General features: G+C 54.5%; 1 protein-coding gene across 1 annotated transcript in view; it reads right to left on the bottom strand.

Moving 5' to 3' along the window:
* MYO7A (myosin VIIA) overlaps positions 1-25,473 on the bottom strand; it is an 89,710-nt gene that overhangs the window by 12,645 nt on the left and 51,592 nt on the right. Inside the window, exons 20-37 of the mRNA XM_017893590.1 lie at positions 24,728-24,812; positions 23,900-24,118; positions 23,348-23,455; positions 22,245-22,454; positions 21,710-21,913; positions 21,264-21,440; positions 20,726-20,815; positions 19,157-19,284; positions 14,041-14,167; positions 13,362-13,481; positions 12,606-12,779; positions 11,218-11,445; positions 9,204-9,374; positions 4,714-4,831; positions 3,889-4,015; positions 2,695-2,864; positions 886-1,076; positions 101-225 (exon numbers count right to left, since the gene is read on the bottom strand). Of these exons, the coding sequence (XP_017749079.1) occupies positions 101-225; positions 886-1,076; positions 2,695-2,864; positions 3,889-4,015; positions 4,714-4,831; positions 9,204-9,374; positions 11,218-11,445; positions 12,606-12,779; positions 13,362-13,481; positions 14,041-14,167; positions 19,157-19,284; positions 20,726-20,815; positions 21,264-21,440; positions 21,710-21,913; positions 22,245-22,454; positions 23,348-23,455; positions 23,900-24,118; positions 24,728-24,812 (2,772 nt within the window). The remainder of the gene's footprint in view (positions 1-100; positions 226-885; positions 1,077-2,694; positions 2,865-3,888; positions 4,016-4,713; positions 4,832-9,203; positions 9,375-11,217; positions 11,446-12,605; positions 12,780-13,361; positions 13,482-14,040; positions 14,168-19,156; positions 19,285-20,725; positions 20,816-21,263; positions 21,441-21,709; positions 21,914-22,244; positions 22,455-23,347; positions 23,456-23,899; positions 24,119-24,727; positions 24,813-25,473) is intronic.

Here is a 25,473-nt window from a genome sequence, read left to right as displayed (position 1 = left end):
GGTGGGGGCTTCACAAAGTATCCCCAGCACACAAGCAGACGGTAGCGGAAGCCTGCAGCTCCTAGCCCTGTGACTCCCATCCTTCCCCAGGAGCCATCACCTGAAGTAGTCGTAGGAGAACTCCTCCAGCGTGTAGGGCTTGGCACGCACCTCGGGCTCTGCCGTTCGCAGCTGCAAGAGCCGGACAACGTCCTGCCGCTGGTCGGGAGTCATGGTGACCAGGGCCTAGGGGCCAAGAGACAGGGGGCTTAGGTCAGCTGTCCATCTGCAGCCACCAGGATCAACATGGTATACCCTGGAGCCTTCTGGACTCTGGTAGACTCTTCAGGGGGATGGACCCCATGCCCCATTCTGACCCTGGGAGCCCTGTTCCTCCTTGGGGTCTCTGAGGTCCCTGCTGCCTCTTTTGTGCTGAGCTGAGGGCCCTTCCCTGGGTGTCCGATGAGGTTGGGTCAGTCAGAAAGCCTGGACGAGGCAGGGGGACGTGGTGTGAGAGCTGCCTCGTCCACTGAGCCTGGCTCAGGAGCCACCGGGGAAGCTGGGCTGGAAGTCCTCAGAGCTGCTCTCAAGGGGGCTCCAGAAGCAGCAGGCCCCTTGCCAGCTGTGCCCCCACTGCCTGTTCAGACAGTGCAGGTGGTACACCTCTCTCCAGTCCCCATCTCCAGCCCCACCCCTTGGCAGTTCCTCATCTGATGCCATTTCTAGGCCCCTCCCCACCTGGCACAGGTTTGAGCACCGCCCCAACTTTAAATGTGTGGTCCCATAAGATCCCAAGATCATCTTCACAGATGCACTAGACCATTAACCCATTGTACAGCTGTGGGAAGTGGACGAAGAGGGGTCTAATGGCACCTCCCGCCCATCTGCCGCCCCCAGGCCACATACCACAATATCCCGCGGTGGCATGGTGACAGTGGGCATGACGTACACACAGTCGGTGGGGAAGTCCCCACGCTGCTTGGTCCTCTCATTGATGCCGTTGGCCCAGCCTGAGTTCATGACCTGCTCACCCGTGTCGTGGTCCAAGATGATGAGGTCTCCCTTGGCAAAGCTGAGGAAGCCTGACTCCTCGCCTGCTGCAGAGCAGAGGTGAGTGGGACCATGGGGGCAGAGACAAGCTGAGTTGGAACATCGTTATTTGGGTTGATGATCTATAAGCCACTACTTCCCACAGAAGAACTGAGGTGCTGTCACTCGTGTCTGCCCACTTGCCACTCTGCCTCCACCTTGTCACAACTCTCCATACAAAGACCATCACCAAAGTGGGCTACTCTCCTGCTCAAAAGCCTTCTACGGCTCCTCATTGCCCTTGGGAGGAAGCCCCACACTCCTAAGCCTGTTGTGAGCAGGCCTCCCGGACTCCCTCCACCTTGCCCCTCCTCCCTCACCGTGCCTGTTTCCAGCCAAACCAAACTGTTTGCAGTTCCCTGGACAGGCCAGCTTTCTCCCGCCTCTGTGCTGGCATCACGTTCAGCTCTCTGCCCCCTGCGCTCTGCTCACACGGGCTTCCTCCCTGGACCCCAGTCTGCATGGGGCCTCTCCTCTGGGCTCCCGTGGCTCTGGGCTTCCCTGCTTACTGCACCGTCACAGGCCTGTCACTGTCTGCTTCCCACCCCACTCCACACTGAGGACAGGGTGGGGTCCATTTCATCTTTGTCTTTGCCACACTCTGTCAGGGCCTCGGTGGCCTCCAGCAGAGTAGTTGTTACTGCTGTTATCACTTGAAGATGGTGGGTATTTTGAGAACACTGAGGAGGACCCTGATCTGACTTGGAGAGCTGACAGGAGATGAATATTGAAGAGCCAGAAGACGGGAGGGAGAGGAGGTTCCCCACAGACCACAGATTGAAGGCTATTTGGTCTAGTTTCAGGGGAAGGATGGGAACAAGACCCTAGCAGCCTTGAGTGCCAAGGCCGCGGGGCATGGTCTGTGATATGGTTCAGATATTTGTCCCCTCCAGATCTCTCTGTTGAAATCTGGTCTCCCAGTGTTGGCAGTGGCCTCGAGTGAGGTGTTTGGGTCATGGGAGTGGGGCCCTCATGAACAGCGTGGTGCCGCGCTCACAGAGATGAGTGAGTCTCTGCGAGAACTGACGGTTTAAAAGAGCCTGGCAACTCCTCCTCTCTTCCTTCCTTCTGATGCAAGCACCCCTTCTCCTTCTGCCATGAGTAGAAGTTTCCTGGGGCCTTCATCAGAAGCAGATGCGGGTGCCATGCTTCTTTTTTCTCTTTCTTTTTTTTTTAAGAGATGAGGTCTCACTCTTGCCCAGGCTGGACTGCAGTAGCATAATCATGGCTCACTGCAGCCTCCACCTCCTGGGCTCAAGCAATCCTCCTACCTCAGCCTCCTGAAGAGCTATGACTACAGGCACATGCCATCACACCCAGCTAATTTATTTAACTTTTTGTTGAAACAGGGGTCTCATTATGTTGCCCAGGCTGGTCTTGAACTCCTGGCCTCAAGTGATCCTCCCATCTCAGCCTCCCAGAGCTCTGGGATTGCAGGCATGAGCCACCATGCCCAGCCAGCACTATGTTTCTTGTAATGTCTGCAGAACTGTGAGCCAAATAAATCTCTTTTCTTTATAAATCTCCCAGCCTCAGTATTCCATTATAGCAATGCAAATGGACTAAGACAGTCTGCATAACACCCTGACCCCCAGTGCCAGGCAGCCCATACCAGCAGTCACTCACCGGGGTTGGGGTTATCCTGCAGGGCCACAACATACTTAGATCTCTTCCGGAGCCCCTCTAGGAAGGTGACCACCAGGTCACGAATGTCCTCAGCATTGCTGGAGGTAAAGGTGTATTCGTCCCCCTTGATGGTGGCCAGTGTGAAGCTGGGGGCTGTCGTTTTTGCTCCCCTGCAGGACCAACACGGAGAACAGGGCCCCGCCGGGGTCAGTCCTGCCCAGCCTGAGTGAGGCGCAGCACAGCCAAGATCAGAGCAGCCCAGTGAGAGCCAGACACGGCACTCCCTGAAGGAGACCAAGGCCAGTCGAGTCAGACATGCCCCAGCCAGTGGGAGATGTGGCCCGCTCAGACACATCTCAGGTTAAGTCAGAGCTGGCCTGGCCAGAGTCAGGCATGGCGCAGAGGGAGACCCACACTGGCCCGACCCACTTCTCCTTTGCCTGTCTAATTCCTACTCACCCTTTAAATCTCAACCTACATGCCACTTCCTCCAGGTAGTCCTCCCTGCCCTCCCACAGCCCTGATCATAGCATGCTTTAAAATGGCCTATTCAATGTCTGTCTCCTCTCTTGACTGAAGATCCAAGAGGACAAGGACTATCTTGTCACTACTGCATCCTGTGTGCCTGGCACGTGTCTGGTCAGAGCTGGACACGATCTGACTCCAGCCCATATCAGACATAACCCAAAGACACTGCTACAAGCCCCAGATGGTGGGGGAGGGAGCCACTGCACTGCTGGAAAAGCCAGTCAGTCCCAGCAACCCACCCCACCATTCCACCTGTGTGGCCGTGCTCTGCAGTTTACAAAGAGCTCTCCCATCTATTATTGCATTCATTCCTCACCACTGTTATGCAAGAAAAGTATTAAGACTCCTGCTTTAGGAATGAAGACATAGAGTGAGTGCTACCCAGGCCCCTGAACCCCAGGTCAAGCTCTTTTGTACACACTCGCCTGCCCCTACCTGTCCTGACAGCCCAGTCCTGTCTCAGAACAGCCTTAATGTGCTATAAAGCCCACGCCCATCCCTCCACTAGGAGGTGCCAGAGGGGTCTTCACAGTGCGGTACAAACTGCCCAATCACGAGCAACCAGGCAGGCCACTTCATGTCTCTTCACTTCCAGTGACCCGCAGTGAAGCTCCGGCCCCTCTCCTTCCCCTCTGTCTATCTGCGTCTCCATGCGGCCCTCCTCACCTGCTGCTGGACACGGCCATGATCTCTGGGAAGGACAGCTCCAGAAGTACCTGCTCCTGCTCATCCACAAAGTACACGCCCGTCCAGTTGACAGCCACGATCACGTCGTTCTTGGGGAGGCTGGGGCCTGGGGTCGAGACCAAGGCACTGAGAGGCAGACCTCCCACCCTTAGGCCCAGCCCTTCCCAGTCCTCATAATGGCCAGGGAGGTGGCAATACACTGATTTCTGTTTTACAGATAGGGAAACTGAGGCCCAGAAAGCACAAACTTGCTATGTGACAAAACCCAAAGTGCAATAGGAAGAGAGTGTTGAATTGGGAAACTGGTTTGGGTCCCACTCCTGCCATTGGTCTTTCTGCAGCTTTGGACAAGTCCCTGCCCTGCACGAAGGTGGGATCTGGGGCGGGGTTGGACTGAGACCCAGGGTTCCCTCCGGCCCTGGTACTTGGTGGTTCTGTGAACAGCAGCATCAGCACAGGGCCTGGCACAGACCAGGTACCCAGTAACAGCCCGAGGACGGCTGAGCCAGTGGCCTGTGTGGGCCACCCTGGGCCACCCTGTTCTGTACACAGTACGTGCCTTAATGAATCAATCCTCACTCAGTTTTTCAATCTTATACACCACGGAGCACGTAAGATGTGCCATGGAGTCGCTACTGGGTGCTGGGGAGGCAGGACCCACTCAGCAGCATTGACCAGAACAGACCAAGCAGCCAGCAGGCAAGAGTTCCATTGATGGGGGGCCCTGGCTCAAGCCGTTTCCCTCCCCTGTTATGGACTGGAGCTACCGAGCAAGGGACTGGGAGCGTTGCAGGCTGGGGGTACCTGAGAATTTGTAGGCTTCATAAAACCTGGAGAAGAGTAAGGGCCACTTAAAGCGGGCATAATTGACCACATCCTCTTTGACCTTCTGGGCATCAGTTCTCCTCTGGGCATAAATCCCCTGGAGGGAGAGAGGGACAGAGGGACAGAAGACAATGTACAGGTGAGTTTGCTCTAAAAATCAGCTGCTGCTGCCTTCTAGCTAGGAGCAGCCTGGGGCTCCTGCACCTCCTGTGCCTCATGGCCTTGCCCTGCTCCCATCTATCTGCAGCCACCCTGTCCCCACCCTTCACATTCATCAACATCAGCAAGCACTTTCGAGTGCCACCTCTATGCAGGTGCTGGGGCCCAAAGTCAGAGAAAGCATAGCTGCCCCTGCAGGGAGTTCCCAGTTCAGCAGAGACAGGGAAGCAAGGATTCCAGCCAGAGCATGTGGGAGGCCCAAGGCCCCAGGTCAGTGCAGACTGCAGACTGCAGACTGGGAAGAGAGGGAATGGGGACACAGCGTGGGGAACCAGGTCCTGGCGGACTGTGAGTGTAGCCACAACTGCAAGAAACTGATCTGGTGAATCCGGGAGTTAGAAAGATCAGTGTGTCAAGGGAGAACTGGACCCTGGAGGTGAGGTGATCTGTGGGGGGTGCTGCCGTGCTCTTGGTAAGATACAGAAGCACCAGCATTGTGTTTCTCTAAAAATACTTCCCCAAGCCCTAATGAGAACTCTGGGGCTCTGGGGTAGCATTGGAGGGGTCAGAGTGAAATCCTGGTTTTATAGTATGTAGACGCAGGAATAGGTAAGCGTGGATGTGTATGCCAGCTCACAGACGGCCCCATCTCTACCCATGAGAGGAGCCCATGAGGGGTGCCATCCTGAGAGCAGTGAGAATTCAGAGGCAAAGGGCTCAATGTCATCAACCTAAGCTCAAATGACTCAGAGAAAATACATATGTAGGCAGATAGACAAATCACTGAGCAAGTGTGCCTAGCATCCAGTGAATCTGGGAAGTGAAGTGCACACAGCAGTCCTCATTTTTTGAATGTGCAATTTCTCCATAAGTTTGAAATTATTTCAAAATAAGATGTTTTCAAAACACCTCTGTTATGGACTGAATTGTGTGCTTCCTTCCCCCACCCACCATATTTGCATAGTAAAGTCTTCGCCCCCAGAATGTAACCTTATTTGGAGATAAGATCTTTTTTTTTTTGAGAAGGAGTCTTGCTCTTGTCCCCCAGGCTGGAGCACAATGGCACAATCTCGGCTCACTGAAACCTCTGCCTCCAAGGTTTAAGTGATTCTGCTGCCTCAGCCGCCCGAGTAGCTAGGATTACAGGCACCCACTACCACACCTGGTGAATTTTTGCATTTTTAGTAGAGACGGGGTTTTGCCATGTTGGCCAGGCTGGTCTCGAACTCCTGACCTCATGATTCACCCACCTTGGCCTCCCAAAGTGCTGGGATTACAGGCGTGAGCCACTGCGCCTGGCCCAGAGATAAGGTCTTTAAAGAGGTCACTAATGAGATCTTTTGGGTGGGCTGTAATCCAATATGTCTGGTGCCTTTTTAAGAGGAGGATATTTGGACTCAGATGTGCATGTGCACACGTCACTGTGTGGTGACAGATGGAGAAGATGGCCATCTGCAGGCTGAGAGGAGAAGCCTCAGGAGAAAGCCCTTGCTGACACCTTGATCTTGGAGCTCCAGGCTCCAGAACTGGAAGGAAATACATTTATTTCTGTTGTCGAAACCACCTAGTCTGTGGCACTTTGTTATGGCAGACCTAGAAAATGAACAATGCACCCTCCCACTCTACAAAAACTGTGATTCACAACTGTCCATTCTAGGAGGGGCCTGGCCCAGGGCTCCGGGACAGATACTCTGAGGAGCTTCAGTCCAGGAGAGACCCAGCTTAGCTGTGGGCTCCAAAGGGCAGAAACCGTGTCTGTCCCACAAAGGGCTGTGTCTCCAGGTCCTGGTGCCCAGCACATGACAAGTGCCCAAAATAAAATGAATGCATAATAATAACGTCCCACCCAGGACGTACCACATGCCACAATGGCAGTGAACCCCGAGGAGGCCCTCACGGTGGTGGGGGTGGAGGCTGCAGCTGTTTGGAAGGCAGCTGGACAGGCTGCACCCCCCCCCACCCCTTGTGACTGCTGCGCACGCTGCAGGGCCAAGGGAGAGGACGGTGCCTGAGGATGAAGGGCCAGGGCTCTCACATGAAGGGACAGAGGGGTGGCAGGGTGAGCGGAGGACGCGTCCCTCCTCTTTTGAAGTGCGAGTCCATGGGGCGGTGAGGGCCTCAGGGGAAGCAGGCTGGCGCAGGGGGCACTCAGGACTCAGGGAGAGGCAGAGGCTGGTGGGGAGCTGACTAGAGAAGGCACACGGTCAGGTGGAGGGCGGCACAGGGCTCCCGGGTGAGGACGGAAGCCGCGAGGTGGAGGGGTGAGACCACGGGCCTGTGGCGCCCTCAGACTATGGAGCCCTCGACTTATGTGCAGGGACAATTCTCTTGCACAGCCAGACCATGGAGATGAGGAGGCCCTGAGTCCCCTACCAGCAGCCAGTGCTCCCACCTTCTCCCCATCTGGATACCCCTGCTCTACTTGGGCAGGCTCTTAGCTTGGGAGGGAACCACTCATGGCTGGTTATGGGCCTGGGCTCCAAGCAAGGGCGTCAAGGGGGCCTGTCCCTAAAGCTCCCCAGGCAGGAAGTTGGGCTGGAGTTCTTTTGGGAAAAAGGAGGTACAATTCCTAAAGCTCTGTCTAGCGTCCACCACCACTCCTAAGTTGTAGCTCTGGAAGCTGTAGCACCAACAAGTGGCTGGCACAAGACCAGGAAAGGGGCCCCAATACCCATGGCCCCACAGAGGCTGCAGGGTTAAGTCTGATCCCCTCTGTGTGCCTGGCACACAGATGGCAGGAGAATGAGTGAGCTGATGTCCAGTGAGGAAGGGCCACTGGGAGGCGGGAGGTCAGGTGCCATGCCATCTCCTGCAGCCCCAACAGACAGGTTCAGAGGAGGACTGGGACCTCCTTGGTTGTTCAGGTCCACATCCCTTCTCTAAGACTCCTCCCAGCCCTTCACCTTCTTGTGGGCGGCAATGGCCAGCTGGGCCCACTTCTCCAGTGTCTTCAGGGGCGTGATCTCGCGGTCGGGGATGTAGGTGGGCACGAGGTTCAGGAGTCGCTCCAGGATCATCTCAGAGCCATAGTCCACAAAGTACTGCTGGGAGGCCAGCTCAGCCAGGTCGTCCTCCTAGGTGGGGGGGGAGGGAGGCCTAGGTCATGCATTGGCCCAGGCCCCTCTAGGAAGCCCTTCCACACCACCACAGGCTCCTGGCCCTGACTCCTGTAGCTCTCAGAGCCTGGCTTTTGGGACCCAGGCTTCTCACTGATTCACCAGGAAATTCTTGTCTGCTCAGAGGAACCATGAGCTGCCCAAGGGCAGGGCCACACCCTCACCTTCTCCTGGGTCCCTTTCGCACTGGCATGGAGCTGGACTCTGCCCAGGGGCACAAAAGTGACGCAAAGAAAAAAGCCAGCCCATCGAGCAGCCACTGCACACTCAGCCCTGTGAGACAGTGACCTTAGCTGACAAACAGCAGAAGAGGAAGCATCTGCCCTAGAGAATGGGAGACACCTGGGGTCTGCTGAGGGGAGTGCGTCACTGTGACTGCCTCCATCACCATCATTAAGCACTTGGGGATAGTTAAAGTGGTTAACAGCTGGCAGGATCTACTGTAGAGGGTTCAGAGAACCAAGTGGCCATTGGACATTTGCCCCTTCTCTGCCTGGCCTGGTGCACAGCAGCCCCAGTGATGCCTACCTAGGGCTCCCCAGGGCTCCAGCAGCAAGGGCATAGAGAAAGGCTTTTGGGGCCTTGAAGGCAATAGATATTTTCCAACCAGTTTGAAATATTTCAGAATTTTAGCAACTGATGTGGCTATACTAATGCGCTCTGCCTGAATATTTGCTTACCACCACCAGTACCACCATTATCATCACCACTGTCACCAACAAAACTACCACCATTACCTCCACCATCACCACCATCACCACCAACAATACTATCACCAACATCATTACTGCCTCTACCATCACCACCACCATCACCACCAACAACACTATCACCAACATCATTACTGCCTCCACCATCACAACCACCATCACTACCAACACTGTCATCACCAACACAATCACTACCAACAACACTGTCATTGTCAACACCACCACTACCTTTACCATCACCATCATCAACACCAGCACTATCACTACCTCCACCACCACCACCATCACCAACATCATCCCTACCTCCAATATCACCACTGTCATCAGCACCAACAATACCATCATCACTAACATCACTACCTCCACCATCACCAACANCCATGCCATCTCCTGCAGCCCCAACAGACAGGTTCAGAGGAGGACTGGGACCTCCTTGGTTGTTCAGGTCCACATCCCTTCTCTAAGACTCCTCCCAGCCCTTCACCTTCTTGTGGGCGGCAATGGCCAGCTGGGCCCACTTCTCCAGTGTCTTCAGGGGCGTGATCTCGCGGTCGGGGATGTAGGTGGGCACGAGGTTCAGGAGTCGCTCCAGGATCATCTCAGAGCCATAGTCCACAAAGTACTGCTGGGAGGCCAGCTCAGCCAGGTCGTCCTCCTAGGTGGGGGGGGAGGGAGGCCTAGGTCATGCATTGGCCCAGGCCCCTCTAGGAAGCCCTTCCACACCACCACAGGCTCCTGGCCCTGACTCCTGTAGCTCTCAGAGCCTGGCTTTTGGGACCCAGGCTTCTCACTGATTCACCAGGAAATTCTTGTCTGCTCAGAGGAACCATGAGCTGCCCAAGGGCAGGGCCACACCCTCACCTTCTCCTGGGTCCCTTTCGCACTGGCATGGAGCTGGACTCTGCCCAGGGGCACAAAAAGTGACGCAAAGAAAAAAGCCAGCCCATCGAGCAGCCACTGCACACTCAGCCCTGTGAGACAGTGACCTTAGCTGACAAACAGCAGAAGAGGAAGCATCTGCCCTAGAGAATGGGAGACACCTGGGGTCTGCTGAGGGGAGTGCGTCACTGTGACTGCCTCCATCACCATCATTAAGCACTTGGGGGATAGTTAAAGTGGTTAACAGCTGGCAGGATCTACTGTAGAGGGTTCAGAGAACCAAGTGGCCATTGGACATTTGCCCCTTCTCTGCCTGGCCTGGTGCACAGCAGCCCCAGTGATGCCTACCTAGGGCTCCCCAGGGCTCCAGCAGCAAGGGCATAGAGAAAGGCTTTTGGGGGCCTTGAAGGCAATAGATATTTTCCAACCAGTTTGAAATATTTCAGAATTTTAGCAACTGATGTGGCTATACTAATGCGCTCTGCCTGAATATTTGCTTACCACCACCAGTACCACCATTATCATCACCACTGTCACCAACAAAACTACCACCATTACCTCCACCATCACCACCATCACCACCAACAATACTATCACCAACATCATTACTGCCTCTACCATCACCACCACCATCACCACCAACAACACTATCACCAACATCATTACTGCCTCCACCATCACAACCACCATCACTACCAACACTGTCATCACCAACACAATCACTACCAACAACACTGTCATTGTCAACACCACCACTACCTTTACCATCACCATCATCAACACCAGCACTATCACTACCTCCACCACCACCACCATCACCAACATCATCCCTACCTCCAATATCACCACTGTCATCAGCACCAACAATACCATCATCACTAACATCACTACCTCCACCATCACCAACACCATCACTGCCTCCACCCACCATCACCACCATCATCAGTACCAGCACCATCACTACATCCACCATCACCACCAACCATCATCACTGTCTCCACCACCACCATCAACACCATCACTACATCCACCATCACCACCAACCATCATCACTGTCTCCACCATCACCATCAACACCATCATTACCTCTACCAATGTTACCACCACCAACCATCCTCTTCATTTCCATCACCTCCTTTCTTATCCCTCCTTCACAATCACCAACAGAACCATAGCTACCACTACCATTATCAAAAACAAAACAACCATATAACTCCTGTCCTCAGAAGGAGAAAAAAGAATACACATTTGCAAATTCTGATCCCAAGGAATGGCTGTCTTTCTCATTTAGAGCGGCGCTTACTAGACACACTCAGAACAGTGCAGCAGGTCCTGAGGCACGTCCTCTGTAGCACGCACAGTCACTACAGCAGTGTGGGGGCCTCCTTCACTAGCGAATTCAGGACATGCTCAGAAGCCCTTGCTCCTGACATCTCACCTCACCTCACGAGCCCCCTGAAGTAGGTGGTGTCCATCCAGGAGCCTGGAGAGTGCCCGACTGCAGTCAGGCTCACCTCAGCCTAAGCTAACGATGGCTCACAGAGGAGCACTCAGCCCAAACGTGGAAAACAGAAGGCTGTGGGCCAAGCCAGCCTGGCAGGAGGTTCCCTTCCACTCACCTTCTCACACCTGTACTCCCCAAACTTGACTCCTCGCACCACCTGCTGGTAGATAAGGTTGGTGGCCACGTTGTCCTCAGAGGGGCTGTGCCAGGGTGTGAAGACCTCTTTGCGGAAGAAGAGCCTCCAGGGGGCATTGCGCTCCTGGGCACCCTGCTCCTTGGCATACTGTTCGCACTGGGAGATGGCGTCCATGACATGGTCACTGCCGCTGCCCAGGGAGGACACCTGCGGGCACAGCGGGGAGGGGAGCAGGCACAGAGTCAGGGAAGGACTATGAGGAGCCTCGACAGTGCCAACGGTCAGTTCAGACAGAAAACTGAGGCCCAGCGAGGGGCAGGGACACATCTAAGGCCCCCAGGAGGCAGACCAGATCCCAGCCTTGGGCTCTGAGCAGCACCCCCACGATTGCCTTCCTAGCCTCAGTTCTGGGCACGGTGATGTGAGAAGTCCCATTTTCTAGTGGAAGTGGGAAACTGAACAGAGAGTACCTGGAAACACAGGAGCATCGGTGAGAAAAATCCAGGCAAACTGTGTCCAGCAACATGGTACCTCCCCTGGGCTTGTGGGCGGGGGCCCCTCTGCTGAGCATGATGTTGCTGGGGGTGGAGGCAAAATCACACAAGCCCCAGGTCCCGCTCAGCCGAGGAGGCTCTAGCCTTCAAGGTGAGTCTGTTGGCTGTTCACACCCCAGCTGCTTGAGGGCAAGTGTGAAAGAACTCCTGTTTGCTAAGGAGTTTCTCCATCAGACGCCATAGCAACCTGAGAGGGAATTCCATTCCCATCTGCACACAAGGGCTGCGCAGCCCTCCCATCAGCCTGTGCCATGCTCTTCCTTCAGCACCAGGAGAGGATTCACTGGGCCTGGGGACACAGGACTGAGGACATCCTACTGCTGGGTTTTCCCTTGGGTGCTGAAGAGCTCTGTTTTTTTGTTTTGTTTTGTTTTTTCTTTTGAGACAGAGTCTCACTCTGTCGCCCAGGCTGGAGCGCAGTGGCATGATCTCAGCTCACCACAACCTCCGCCTCCTGGGTTCAAGCGACTCTCCTGCCTCAGCCTCTTGAGTAGCTGGGATTACAGGTGTGTGCCACCATGTCCCGCTAATTTTTGTATTTTTAGTAAAGACGAGGCTTCACTACATTGGCCAGGCTGGTCTTGAACTCCTGACTTTGTGATCTGACCGCCTCAGCCTCCCAAAGTACTGGGATTACAGGCGTGAAGAACCGCACCTGGCCGAGTTCTCGACAGTCCTAAGGAGTCAGGCAGAGCCGATTAGCGCCGGCTCGGGGGAAACTGGGGTGCTCGAGGGTGAGTAGCCCCAGCCAGTAGGTGGCGGCACTGGCAGCCCGGAGTGGGGCCGGGAGGAGGTGCTTCTGGGCGGCCTTACCTTGTCAAACAGGGCAATGTAGAGGGAGAACCCAAAGCGGTCCTTGAGAGAGATCTTGTCGGCCAGCGCGTTGCAGAGCTCCTTGGCCGTGGTTGCCGAGTCTGTCAGCAGGGTCTTGGTGGTCCCGTCCATGAATGTCACGGGCAGCATGATTGGCTTCTTGGACTTGGTGGCCTGAAAGTGCCCCAGGAGGGTTTGTGGAGCCCCTTCCCTTCAGACCCGCTCGCCCCTCTGGACTTTGGCTCTCTGCTTTCTGTGGGGTTGGAGCTGCCCTGGCGCCCCAGGCCTCAGCACCTCACTGGGACACTGCTTGTCCCCGTCACAGGTGTCTAGGGAGCCCTGCTGTGCACCCCACCCCAGCGGACCTTTAGGACCCCTGAGTCAGGGCCTGGGGCTGGGAGTTCAGGCGCTGCCACGGGCCCGGGGTCTCTGCTATCACTTCATATAACCTTCACCATGTGGCAGGTAAAGGCATTGAGACACAGAGGGAATCTCCTTTGCCCAAGTTGTCTTGACCATAAGGCCAGCAAATGGAGTCCCTCATCCTTTGGGGGCTTTTCTGTTCCGATGGGCCTGGGGTTCCAGAACTTGAGGGTAGGTGCTTGAGGAACCACAGAGTCTCAAAGGGTGGAATGTTTCTGGGGCACTCGAGTGCACTGGGCACATACACACGCACTCACACACGCATACACACATGCACACACTCGCACACTCTTGTGCACATGCACACAAGCACGTGCACACACACGCACAAACCTGCAGCTCCAGCCAGCTGGGCGGCTGTGTCCGTGTCCCATTGACAAAGGTCCTCCTCAGACGCTCCTCACAGTACGGGGCGTAGCCGGGCGGGCCCCCGTGGATGAAGTTCCGCAGGTACTGCAGCCAGAGCACCCGCTGAGGCGGCCCCACTGCAGCCCTGGGCCTCCCCATGTGGGTTGTGAGGGCAGCCGCCAGGCCCTCCCCAGCACTTGGAGGCCACTCCTCCAGGCCAGGCTGCTTTCCGTGGCTTCCCTACTCTCTCAGATCCACCGCCTATTTCCAGCCACGTCTGTGGCCTCCCCCACCTCCCCCTAGCTCAGCCTAGCGGCTCCTCCCTACACCCCTTCACAGCACCAGCCAGTCGGGTTGGTCATGCCGTGACCTGCTCCACTCTGACCCCAGCGCCCAGGGCCTGCCCCAAGGCAAGGGTGCAGAGGGCCTGGGACACGCTCCTGTCAGACTCAGCCCCTCCTAAGTAGAATGGGGCTGAGGGGAGTGTGGGGCAAAGTGGTGGCTGCCTGAGGGGAGGAGGTGCCAGGAAGATGGGGCTCAGTGGGGGGTGGCTGGGTGGGCCTTGTGACCAGGACCTTTGGAGTCCCTGACTACTGCTCTCCCCACAGTGCTGGGACAGGGCCCAGCTCCCCTTCCCACTCCAGGAGGCCAGGCACCTTCCTACCTTGACAAACTTCTCGGAGGGGGCGAAACAGCCCACACAGAGAGACACGAGAATCCAGCCCCGAGCATAGCTGCTCTTGGAGGGGTTGTGGGTCAGCTGCTTGCTGATCTGGCAGTAGATCTCATCCCTGGGCAGGCAGCAGGGCAAGGGAGGGGCAATCACCCAGAGGAACAGCCCCGGTCCCCACCTCCTCCCAGCAGCCGGTGGGACACAACACAGCTGTCCTCTCCAACTTGCCAAGACCACCCAGGAGGAGGCAGAGTGAGGCTGGGTGGCAGGGCTGAGCCAAGGGCTGGGGTCTGGCTTTGGAGACAGGATCATCAGGCATAAAGCACCTCCCCAACCCCAATCCAGTTCCCACAGCCAGGGCCCCACCCTCCAGGGTGGTGGGTATCCTGCTCTGGGCTCAGCAGCCACAGCCACAGGTGACCATGCTAATGAGAAGCACAGTCCCCACCTCTGCCTCGTTCCTAACCAGCTGGTGACTGAGGCAGACGAGATCACCTCTCTGATCCCAGCCCATAGTCACGGCAGCAGGTGCAACTTTACCCATGGCAATGGACAAAGCAGAAACAGGAAAAGCGTCCTGGGGTGTCACTGGGGGATGGAATGAGTAGGGACTTTGTCTCTGGTATGTTTCTGTAATGTTTGAATATTTAAGGGGCCATGTATGACTTTTGTAATGGGATGAAAACAATTAAGGTAATTTTTTGGTGTTCATTTTAAAGAAATCCTTACAAGATTGCTGTGAAGACGAATGAGCCAAGGCTTATGATGCACCTAGCACAGTGCCAGACACAGTGAACCCCTCATAAATTCCAGCTGCAATTATTGCTGTCCTTGTTCTTGGGAATGGTTCTTCTCTGCAAACTGGGTACTCTAAGACTACAGCCTGCCTGTTCAAGGGCAGAACCCCTGACAACGCAGTGACCGCCAGGGGGCACCCACTGCTGCTCTTCTCTCCCAAAGGACAGGGCTAGGATTACCTAATTCAGTGGCTCAACAGTTTGCAGAGTTCATAATTTCTTTTTTTTTTTTTTTTTTTTGAGACGGAGTCTCGCTCTGTCGCCCAGGCTGTAGTGCAGTGGCCGGATCTCAGCTCACTGCAAGCTCCGCCTCCTGGGTTTATGCCATTCTCTCGCCTCAGCCTCCCGAGTAGCTGGGACTACAGGCGCCCGCCATCTCGCCCGGCTAATTTTTTGTATTTTTTTAGTAGAGACGGGGTTTCACCGTATTAGCCAGGATGGTCTCGATCTCCTGACCTCGTGATCCGCCCGTCTCGGCCTCCCAAAGTGCTGGGATTACAGGCTTGAGCCACCGCGCCCGGCCGAGTTCATAATATCAAAGTAAATTCTGAAGTTACTCATTTTTTTATCATGATAAATGAGAACATTTATAACACACACAACCTGCTCACTGTCTAGATCCCAATTATCTCATAAAACAAAGGTAATTTTAAATTTCCAAATAGTAGGAAGGGCAAAGTCTCAGAGCAGTCCTTTAAAGAAAACAAGTTTTGCTTTAGAAACATCCCTCCTGTTCCCACCTTGCCACAGACTAGTGAAACATTATCACCTGCAGCTAGGAGTCTCCATTCACTTTACAGATGGGGAGACAGAGCCTGAGAGTAGGGAGGGATTCGCCGTGTGAGGCCCCTCAAGGAGTTGACACCCCAGCCTTTGGACTCTTGGTTCAGGGCTCCTGGCACTGTGTTTTCTAGAAGTGTCAGCTTTAGGTATGATGGTGAGATAATTTGGAGGCAAATTCTTGCCTCTGAGACACACCGGCAGCAGCTGCCTTTTCCTCCTGTTGGCGGGTGGCCCTGGGCAGTGTGGCTACCCCGGTGAGGTAGTGACTAGGCTTGGGGAGATAAAAACGGGGGCCTGATAGGAGGCAGGAGGCCTAGTGACCCCTGGGCAAGTCTCTTCCCTACTCTGGACCTCAGTTTCCCATCAGGAAAGTGGGGCTTGGTCCCTGCCTCGTCCTGCTGTCCTCCCAACCAGCACGCACACATTCATGGCATCAGCTCTCCCGACAGACCTGTCCTGTGTAGAGACTGTTCTCAGAAAAGTCCTAGCCCCCCTCTGATCAGCTGACTTGATTTTTTTGGTGGCTCCTGGTAACTCCTGGGTCTTCCTTTCAACTCCCCAAAACCCCAGGGACCTGGGTAAAGGCCTCTCCTGGCCCTGTGGGGAAGGAGGTACTTGCAGGATTCCCAGGCATGTGGCCCACAGTAACCCTGACCATGGGCCTGGGGTGGGTGACTTGAGGTGAGCTGGCGGCAGGGGGGGTTAAAGCAGGAAATGCATGTTGGATGATGATGATCAAAGCAACCATCTACAGGGCGCTTACTATGCTCCAGGTCTGGTGCTACACACTTTTCATAGCTTTATCTTCCCACAAGCCTGTGTATGAGGTAGCTGCTGCAGGCACACCTCCTTTTACTGTACTTCACTTTATTACACTTCGCAGACATTGCATTTTTTACAAATTGGTTTACAAGGACCCTGCATGGAGCAAGTCTACCAGCATCATTTCTCCAACAGCACGTGCTCACTTCGTGTTTCTGTCACATTTTGGCAATTCTAGAACTATCTCAAACTTTATTATTATATTTGCTGTGGTGATCTGTGATCAGTAATCTCGAATGTCACTAATGTGGTTGTTTTGTGCACCGTGAATTGTGCCCATAGAAGATGGAAACCTCATTGATAAATGTTAGATGTGTTCTGACTGCTCTACCCACCAGCCATTCCCCCATCTCTCTCCCTCTCCTCAGGCCTCCTGATTCCCTGAGACACACTCATATTGAAATTAGGCCAATTAATAACCCCACGATGACCTCTAAGTGTTCAAGTGAAAGGAAGCTCACACATTTTTCACTTTTAATCAAAAGCTAGAAATGATTAGAGAGGAAAGCATGTTGAAAGCCGAGATAGACCAAAAGCTGGGCCTCTTGTGCCACGTAGTTAACCAACTTGTGAATGCAAAGGAATAGTTTCTAAAGGACATCAGAAATGCTCCTCCAGTGAACACACAAATGATAGGAAAGTGAAACAGCCTTATTTGCTGATATGGAGAAAATTTTAGGGGTCTGAATAAATCAAACCAGCCACAACATTCCCTTAAGCCAAAGCCTAATCTAGAGGAAGGCTCTCTCTTCAATTCTCTGAAGGCTGAGAGAGGTGAGGAAGTTGCAGAAGCTAAGTTGGAAGCTCACGGAGATCGTCTCATGAGGTTTAAAGCAAGACGCTGTCTCCAAAATATAGAAGTGCAGGGTGAAGCAACAAGTGGCTGATGGAGAAGCTGCAACAAGTTTTCCAGAAGGTCTAACTAAAATCACTGATGAAGGTGATTACACTCAACAACAGATCTTCCATGGAGATGAACCAGCCTTCTATTGGAAAAAGATGTCATTTAGGACTTTCATAGCTAGACAGAAATCAATGGCTGGCTTCAAGCCTTCAAAAGACAAGCTAAATCTCCTGTCAGGAGCTAATGCACTGCTGACTTTCCATTGAAGCCAATGCTCAGTGACCATTCCAAAAATCCTAGGGCCCTTAGAAATGATGTACAAGGGGCTGGGCACAGGGGCTCACACCTGAAATCCCAGCACTTTGGGAGGCTGAGGCGGGTGGATCACAGGGTCAGAAGTTCCAGACCAGCCTGGCCAACATGGTGAAACCTCGTCTCTACTAAAAATGCAAAAATTAGCCAGATGTGGTGGCAAGTGCCTGTAGTCCCAGCTACTTGGGAGGCTGAGGCAGGAGAATTGCTTGAACCCAGGAGGTGGAGGTTGCAGTGAGCCTAGATCATGCCACTGCACTCCAGCCTGGGCAACAGAGTGAGACTGTCTCAAAACAAAACAAAAACAAACAAACAAACAAAAAGAATGATGTACAAGGAGATGAATGTTATTTTCATGCCTGCTAATGCAACATCCATTCTGCAACCTATGGATCAAGGAGTAATTTTGGCTTTCAAGTCTTATTTAAGAAATACATTTGATAAGACTATTGCTGCCATAGATAGTGATTCCTCTGGTGGATCTGGGCAAAATCAATGAAAAAGCTTCTGGAAAGTATTCACTATTCTCGATGCCATTCAGAACATTCATGATGCATGGAAGGAGGTCAAAATATTAACATTAATAGGAGTTTAGAAGAAGTGGATTCCAACCTTCAGGAATGACTGAGGGGCTCAAGACTTCAAGAGGAAGTAACTGCAGATGTGGTGGAAATAAATAGCAAGAAAACTAGAATGAGAAGTGGGGCCTGAGGATGGGACTGAGTTGCTGCCATGTCATGATCAAATTTCAGTGGATGAGGAGTTGCCTCTTATGGATGAGCAAAGAAAGCGGTTTCTTGAGATGGAATCTACTGGTGAAGATGCTGTGAACATTGCTGAAATGATAACAAGGGATTTAGAATATTGCATCAACTTGATAAAGCAGCAACAGGGTTTGAGAGGACTGACTCCAATTTTGAAAGAAGTTCTGCTGTGGGTAAAATGCTGTCAAACAACACTGCATGCTACAGAGAAATTTTGTGTGAAAGAACAATCCATTCATGCAGCAAATCTCACTGTTGTCTTATCTTAATAAATTGCCACAGCCACCCTAACCTTCAGCAACCACCACCACTCTGATCAGTCAGCAGCCATCAACATCAAGGCGAGACCCTCCAGCAAACAGATGCAACTTTCAGATGACCATTAGCATTTTCGGCATTATTTTCTAATCAAGGTGTCTACACTTTTTAGACATAATGCTATTTCATACTTCATAGACTATAGTACAGTATAAATATGACTTTTATATGCACTGGGAAACGAAAATATTTGTGCTGCTCTCTTTATTGTGATATTTATTTCTGTGGCCTTCAACTGAACCTGCAGTATCTCCAAGGGATGCCTGTTTTATGATTCCGCCTTTACAGACAAGGAATCAGAGGCTTAGAGAAATGAAATAACTCCACCAAGGTCCTAACTCCACCAATTAGCTTGCAGCAAAGCCAAACCCAGGCCCGCTTGCCTTATCTCTTGCTAAGTTGACAGAGACACCACTCAGCCATCAAAAGACTTTCAGGCCCCGGTGCCCCCGCCTCCCAGCACTGACCGGAGAGCTGGCCGCAGGATGCCATTGCCGATGATGAAGTGCAGTTTCTCCAGGTTGGAGGTGGGCCGGTCCTCCAGCATGCTGTTGCCCTGCACCGTAGACTCCCCATCATGCAGCCTTTTGGTCACCTGGGCCAGAGGGAGAGGACAGGGAAGGTGAAGTCAGGGGCATTCCCCTGCCAGCCAGGGCACCGGCACCTGAAGCTGCGTGCTCCCCAGAAAGCAGAATCTAAGGAGTGAGCAGAAGAACTGGGCTCCCCAGCACTGTCATTACCCCTGCCATGTGCACAGCAGATGCTGGGCCAATAACTGGCCCACACAGCTGGGGCACACTGGCCCGGTGCCACCCACTTCTGGGGACAGAGCTCCTCTGCCTTCTCCTTGATACCCTGCATCCCACCCCCCACCCCAGGGAGGTCCTCTCAGCCAGGACAGGGACCTGATCTTCTGACTCCAAGCAGGACCCCTATCTCTCTGGGGTGGCCCCCCGACATAACTGTGGGTTCTAGAGTATACCCCAGGTTCCAACCACTAGTCACCATCACCCTGTCACCAACACCCTTCGCCCTGATGTGACCAGGCTCACACTGGTTCTTATGAGATGTTTCTCCTCTCTCATCCCACACAGCCCACAGCACAAGCCCCGAGCTCTGCCCAGAGGAGGTAGGGTGAGTGAGAGGTGAGCAGCAGGAGTGGGTGGTACAGAGAGGGAGCACCATGGAAGGCCCTTGTGTCTACTGAACACCCTCGGCTGCCATTTCCACCTTCTTCCAAGGACCCCATGGAGTGAGCGTTTCCTTCCTTGGGTCCCTTGAATATTAAGTGGCAGAGAAGGTATTCAAATCTGAGGCCACACACCTGCAAGGTTGGATTTGTGCCTCAGGTGGGGACAGGACAAGGGCAGAGGTAAAGTGGGAGCCCTGCAGTGGAGGAGCTGGGGAGGCTTCCTGGAGGCGGTGATCCCAGGCAGAGAAAGGAGGAGTTTCAGGCAGAGGGACTGGCATGTGCAAATGTGGGGATGGGGGCCTGGCCCCCACGGCTGTGAATGCCTTGCTTTGTGTCTGCCTCTCCACTGCATCCTCCCCTGACACACACACACCAGCCTGGACAACCCCAGAGCACAAGGGCTGGGAGAGTGCCCAGAAAAGGCAAGGTGACTGAGGAATGAATTCAAATACATTAATCCCGTTCATGCTCCATGAGCACTCTTGTTCCACAGAAAGCTCCCACGCCTCAAAGGTCCTTGGACCAAGTGCCTCGGGTCTGCACCCTGGCTGGAAGTGTGTTCCCTCTCACCTGTGCTGCTACCACCCTCCCTTGCCCAGTGCCCTCTGCCAGGAAGCCCTTCCCCACCCCAGCCTAAGATCCCACCCTCTTCAGACACTCCTGTCTGCCTGATCGCCCACCAACCCACCCATGCTGTCCTGTCCCTGGCCAGCCAAGACCCCTGAGGACAGACAGTGTCCACTCCTGCTCCTGCTCCTATGGGCCCCCAGCTTAGCTGTGCTCCAGCCTAGGCCACCTAAGGCAGCCACCCGTGGGCTGCCAGACCCCCAGCATCTGCCCTCACCTCCTCTGTGAGCTTGGACTTCTTTTTCAGAGTCAAATGCACCAGCTTGTATCTCACACTGCTCCTCTTCTGGCCCTCGGGGAGCTGGGCCTGCAGGACCAGCAGGGATCAGGGTCAAGTGGCTGAGCAGAAAGCAATGACGAGACCCCCAACAGCAAGACTTTGTGGGGAACCGTCTCGCTTCCACGTGAGGCTTACAGGGTGCCCCCACACTGGCACCCTCCACCTGCTCAGCCCTACCCTTGCACCCCGACCAGCCAACTGGCAGTCAGGAAAACTGAGACTCAGAAAAACATAGTATCAAAGCTCCTGTCTGCTCTGCTACGAGGCCCCTCAGTTATGGTCAGCCCTTTACAGTTTATAAAAGTTTCACACATTTGTTCCCACAAGTAGACAAAGGAGGGTGGCAGGCAGGGGTCAGTGAGGCAGAGATGAATTATAGGATCCTTTTTCTGTGGAGGAGCCCAAGGCTGGCGATGCCAGCAACCCTCCCTGTAGGCCTGGGAGGGATATCAGCCAGAGGGCACCTTGGCCTCACCTCGCCCTCGCCCTGCAGGGCCTGCAGCTCCCTCTTGTATGTCTTCTTGCCCAGGGTCTCGTAAATCTTGGTCATCACAGGGATCTTCTCGCTGCCGTCACTCATGGCTGTGTGGTACTTGGGCTCCGGGAGGTCCCCCATGAAGCGGAGGATGGTGATCCAGACCGCCAGGGCCGCCTGGGGCAGAGCGCGCATATCAGAGGCCAGAGCAGAGGACATTGCTAAAGTTGTCAGAATGACCTGGTGGTTTGGGGAGAGGGCTGGAGACACCCCCTCCTGCATGGTCAGCCCTTAGGCTGGGTGCCGCAGTGAAGACTATAGTCAGACCTGGTCCCTGGCCCCCAGGGACCCACCACCCTCATCACCTATGGCCACCAGCAGCAGCAGAGTCCACAGCACCAGCCCTGGCCCCACCCAGCAGTGACCTAGTGGCAGGCAGGCCTCACCAGCTGGTCACCCTCATCCTCATGGTAGAGCAGTGGCTGTTTGAGCGGCCTCCGGGTGTAGGAGTGCGTGGTTGTCCCCTGGAAGTAGGTGGCAGCAAACTTGGCAAATTTATACTCAGAGAGGTCCTCCTCATCCTCGTCAGGCAGGGGCAGGGCTGCATCCAGGTCCTCCTCCACCATCTCCCTCCGCCCTTGCTCCAGGTCCTGAAGGAGACAAGAGGTATGTCCTGGAGTCCCAGCTACTTGGGAAGCTCAGGCAGGAGGATCGCCTGAGCCCAGAAGTTCAAGGCTGCAGTGAGCTGTGATCACACTACTGCACTCCAGCCCGAGCAACAGGGTGAGACCCCATTTCAAAAGAAAAAAGAAAAAAAAAAAAAAACCTGAGAACAGCCTTGGAGAGGGACAGGACCCAGTTCATCCCTGCTACCCACTGCTCAGAGGGGCTGGGCGGGCTTGAAGGCCAAGGGCACAGGAGGAGGGAGGATCAGCACAAGTGGTGTGGGGGCCTCTGGAGCCCCTGTCCCCAGCCTGGTACCTCAAAGCCACTAGGTGCCTGGCCCTCCTGGCCTGGCAGGCCACCTGAAGTCCCCAGGAAGCCAAACATCTTGTCCACCATGTCTGAGTGATTGACGGGCTCGTGGCGGGCCCTTTCCATCTGCTCTAGGAGCTCCTTCTTCCGCCGAGCAGCCTCCTTCTCCTTCAGTTCCCGCTCGGCGTCCTCACGAGCCAGCTGGGCCAGGCGCTCCTGGGCAATTGGGGTGACACAGAAGACACAGGGTCAGCCCCTGTGCCACAGCCTCAGGGAACAAGCTTTCCCTGGGGAGCCCCTGCAGCAGCCAGGGCCTCGGTCCCCACCTCCTGACCGCCTAGGAGAATGGAGCCTCCGACTTCCCCACCTCTGGGCCACTCAGAGGCCTCTCAACAGGCCAAACAGCAATCTGCCCATCCTTCAGGGCTCCCAGGGAGCCACCTCCTCCAGGAGCCTGCTCCATGGGGACCACACCAACCCAGACATCCCACGGCCATTGGCTTGAGGCTTTAGACCAGTGCCGCCCAATAGAAATACAATGTGAGCCACCCATGCAGTAGCCATGTTTTAAAAAGCAAAAAGGAATAGGTGGGATTAGTCTTAGTAATATATTTTATTTAACTCAATATTTCCCAAATATTATCTTAGCATATAATCCATATTACAAAAATAATACTGAGATATTTTATATTCATTTTTTTCCCCACCAAGTCTTCAAAATCTAGTGTGTATTTCACAATTACAGCACTGTGTCATTCAGATGGACCACACTGCAAGTGTTCAGTTGCCACTGTGGCTGGTGGCTCTCTAACGGGCAGCATGGCACCCTCATGCCATCAGCTGGCTTGGGCTTTTCTCAGGGTGTTCTCTCCCAGCTAGAAAGGGGCTGCTGAGGGCCTGGGTCTCTTCCTCTGGAGCCACCACAGCCCTCCGTCCTTTTGCACGGCACAGGACCAGGTGCCCAGCGAGAGCTCAGGCAACACTGGCCGAGTGAGTCTAGTGCAGCCACTCTGAAGGATGGAAGGAAGGCTGCGGTGCCGGGTGACATGAGCAGCCAGCCTCGGGTGGCATGAGCAGCCAGACGAGGTGCCTGGAGGCTCTCAGCTCACCTGATGCTTGCGCTCGGCCTCCTCCTTGGCCTTCTTGGCGCTCATCTCCTTCCGGAGCTTCTCTTCCTCTGCCAGCCGCATTTTCTCAGCCTCGAGGCGCCGCAGGTACTGAGGGAAGGGGGCATCCAGGGGGCATGGAAATGTGTGTAGCTGTTGTTGCGGGGATTCCTGCCAGCTCCACCCACCTGACTCTGAGTTCTAGAACTGGGCATGACTTTGCCAAATAATTTGGCAGATAGGACAAGTGAGGTAACCAAGAAATTCTCTAAGTTACCCAGCAGGTTGGAGGCACTACTGATCCTAAAGCCCGGCCAGATCTGCCTCGGTCTCCCAGAGATTCCCAAGAGTGACTGAGGTCCCAGCCCTGCCCTTGGCCAGGAGGATGGAAATGAGGGTATGGTCCCAGGTTTGTACACTCCTCAGAGCAGGCATAACCACAGGTCCCCCCCAATAGGTCCCGCTTCCTGGCCAACACCTGAGGGTGATGTGTGGACACTCCCCACCCAGGGGTCAGAGGTCTGCTGATTGGCTGCTACGGACTTGCTCCCTCACCTCGGCCCTGAGGCGTTGGTGCAGCCTGCGGGCGATCATGCCCCGGGCATAGGCCTGCACGGTAAGCACAGCCCAGAGGCGGTGGCGGAAGGCCTTGCGCACCAGATAAGCGCGGCAGCGGGCCTGGAACTGGATGATGCGCTGGCGGGCCAGGCGGTACTGCTGGTGCAGTTTCCGGGAGCGGTGTAGAGCCTGCAGCCGCAGGAAGCCCAGACGCATCTGCAAGGACAGCCACCCCGTGCTCAGAGCCTGCTGTCCCATTCTAGACTGACCCTGCCTGCAGGAGCTCCATGGCACCGGCCTCCACTCTCAGAGAGCCACCCCCAGAAGGCATGGCCCCGTCTCCTCTCAGATTAGGGCCCCCCCCCATCGTTAGAAAGTTCTGTTTCCTCTCAGACAACATATTTTTAGGTGACCTTGACTCTCCCTGAGTTGGGACCCCCCTGAGAGAATCCTAGATCAGGAGCTGCAACCAACCAGTCTGCTTCCCATCCAGCCCCGACAAGCCCTAAGCCCAGCTGCCGCACAGAGGTCCATGTGACCCAGCCACTCCCAGCCCCGTCTGAGATCTCTAATAATCCCAGAGTGCTCCCAACACCCAAAAACACTCCAGAAGGAGAGCAACACACATTGCTGGCCAGTTGGAAGAAGCCACAAGAGGCAGAACCAGACTTCGGGCTGGAGGAATGGTAGTGGCTGGCCGGGGCGGTGGCAGGAGGCCAACGAGGTCAGGCTGTGCTGCCTGGGTGCAGGCCAGTCCCGCTGCCATGGCAGCAAGGCTGGGTTCAAAGGCCTGTTGGGGCAAGAGAAGCCCACGGGGAGGCTCACCAGCCCGTAGTTCTTCCTGCAGTTGTGACCCCGCCAGTGCCTCTGGATCAGCGTGGCAGCGTTCTTCAGCTTCAGGAAGTTAGACCTGAAACAGCGGGAGTGGCGCGGGTAAGCAGTGTCCAGAGGCAGCCAGGGCACAGGTGGGTTTTGGATCAGGAGGGCATGCTGAGTCCCGGCTCTGCGACTTCCTAGCTATGTGACCTTGGGCAAGGCACATAACCTCTGTGCCTCAGCTTCCTCATCTGTACAATGCGTAGAATAATGCTTGCCCTGCCTGCCCCACAGGCCTGTCACATAAGTCTATGAAGGAAGACATTCAAAAGGTATTTGTTGAATGAATAAATGTATGAAAAAATAAGTAACTAAAATAATATAAAGATTAAAAGCTTTGAACAGTCTAACTTCCTCATTTTATACATGAGGCAACTGAAACTTGATAGGTTGGGACTAGAGCCCGTGTCTTCTGACTGACCCTAAGTGAGCCCATTGCTGTTCCCCCTGCACACAGCAGGCTGCTTCTGCAAGAAAACAGTCATCTTTGGCCTGATAGAGGACAGAGACCACGCGCAGACAGCAGGGGTCTGCTGAATGTAGAAATAAATAAAGGAAGAGTGAAGGATGGGTATGTCACTGTGCATGTGAGCCAAAAAGTCAATGCTTAGAGACACACATAAGCAAATGAGCAACTGTGGGAATGGGTGGGTGGGTGGATGGATGAATGGATGAATGAACGGGTGGGTGGGTGG

This window comes from Rhinopithecus bieti, unplaced genomic scaffold (genome assembly GCF_001698545.2).
Source record: "Rhinopithecus bieti isolate Rb0 unplaced genomic scaffold, ASM169854v2 scaffold_23868, whole genome shotgun sequence".
Classification (NCBI taxonomy): Eukaryota; Metazoa; Chordata; class Mammalia; order Primates; family Cercopithecidae; genus Rhinopithecus; species Rhinopithecus bieti.
This window is presented reverse-complemented; position numbering and strand designations above follow the sequence as displayed.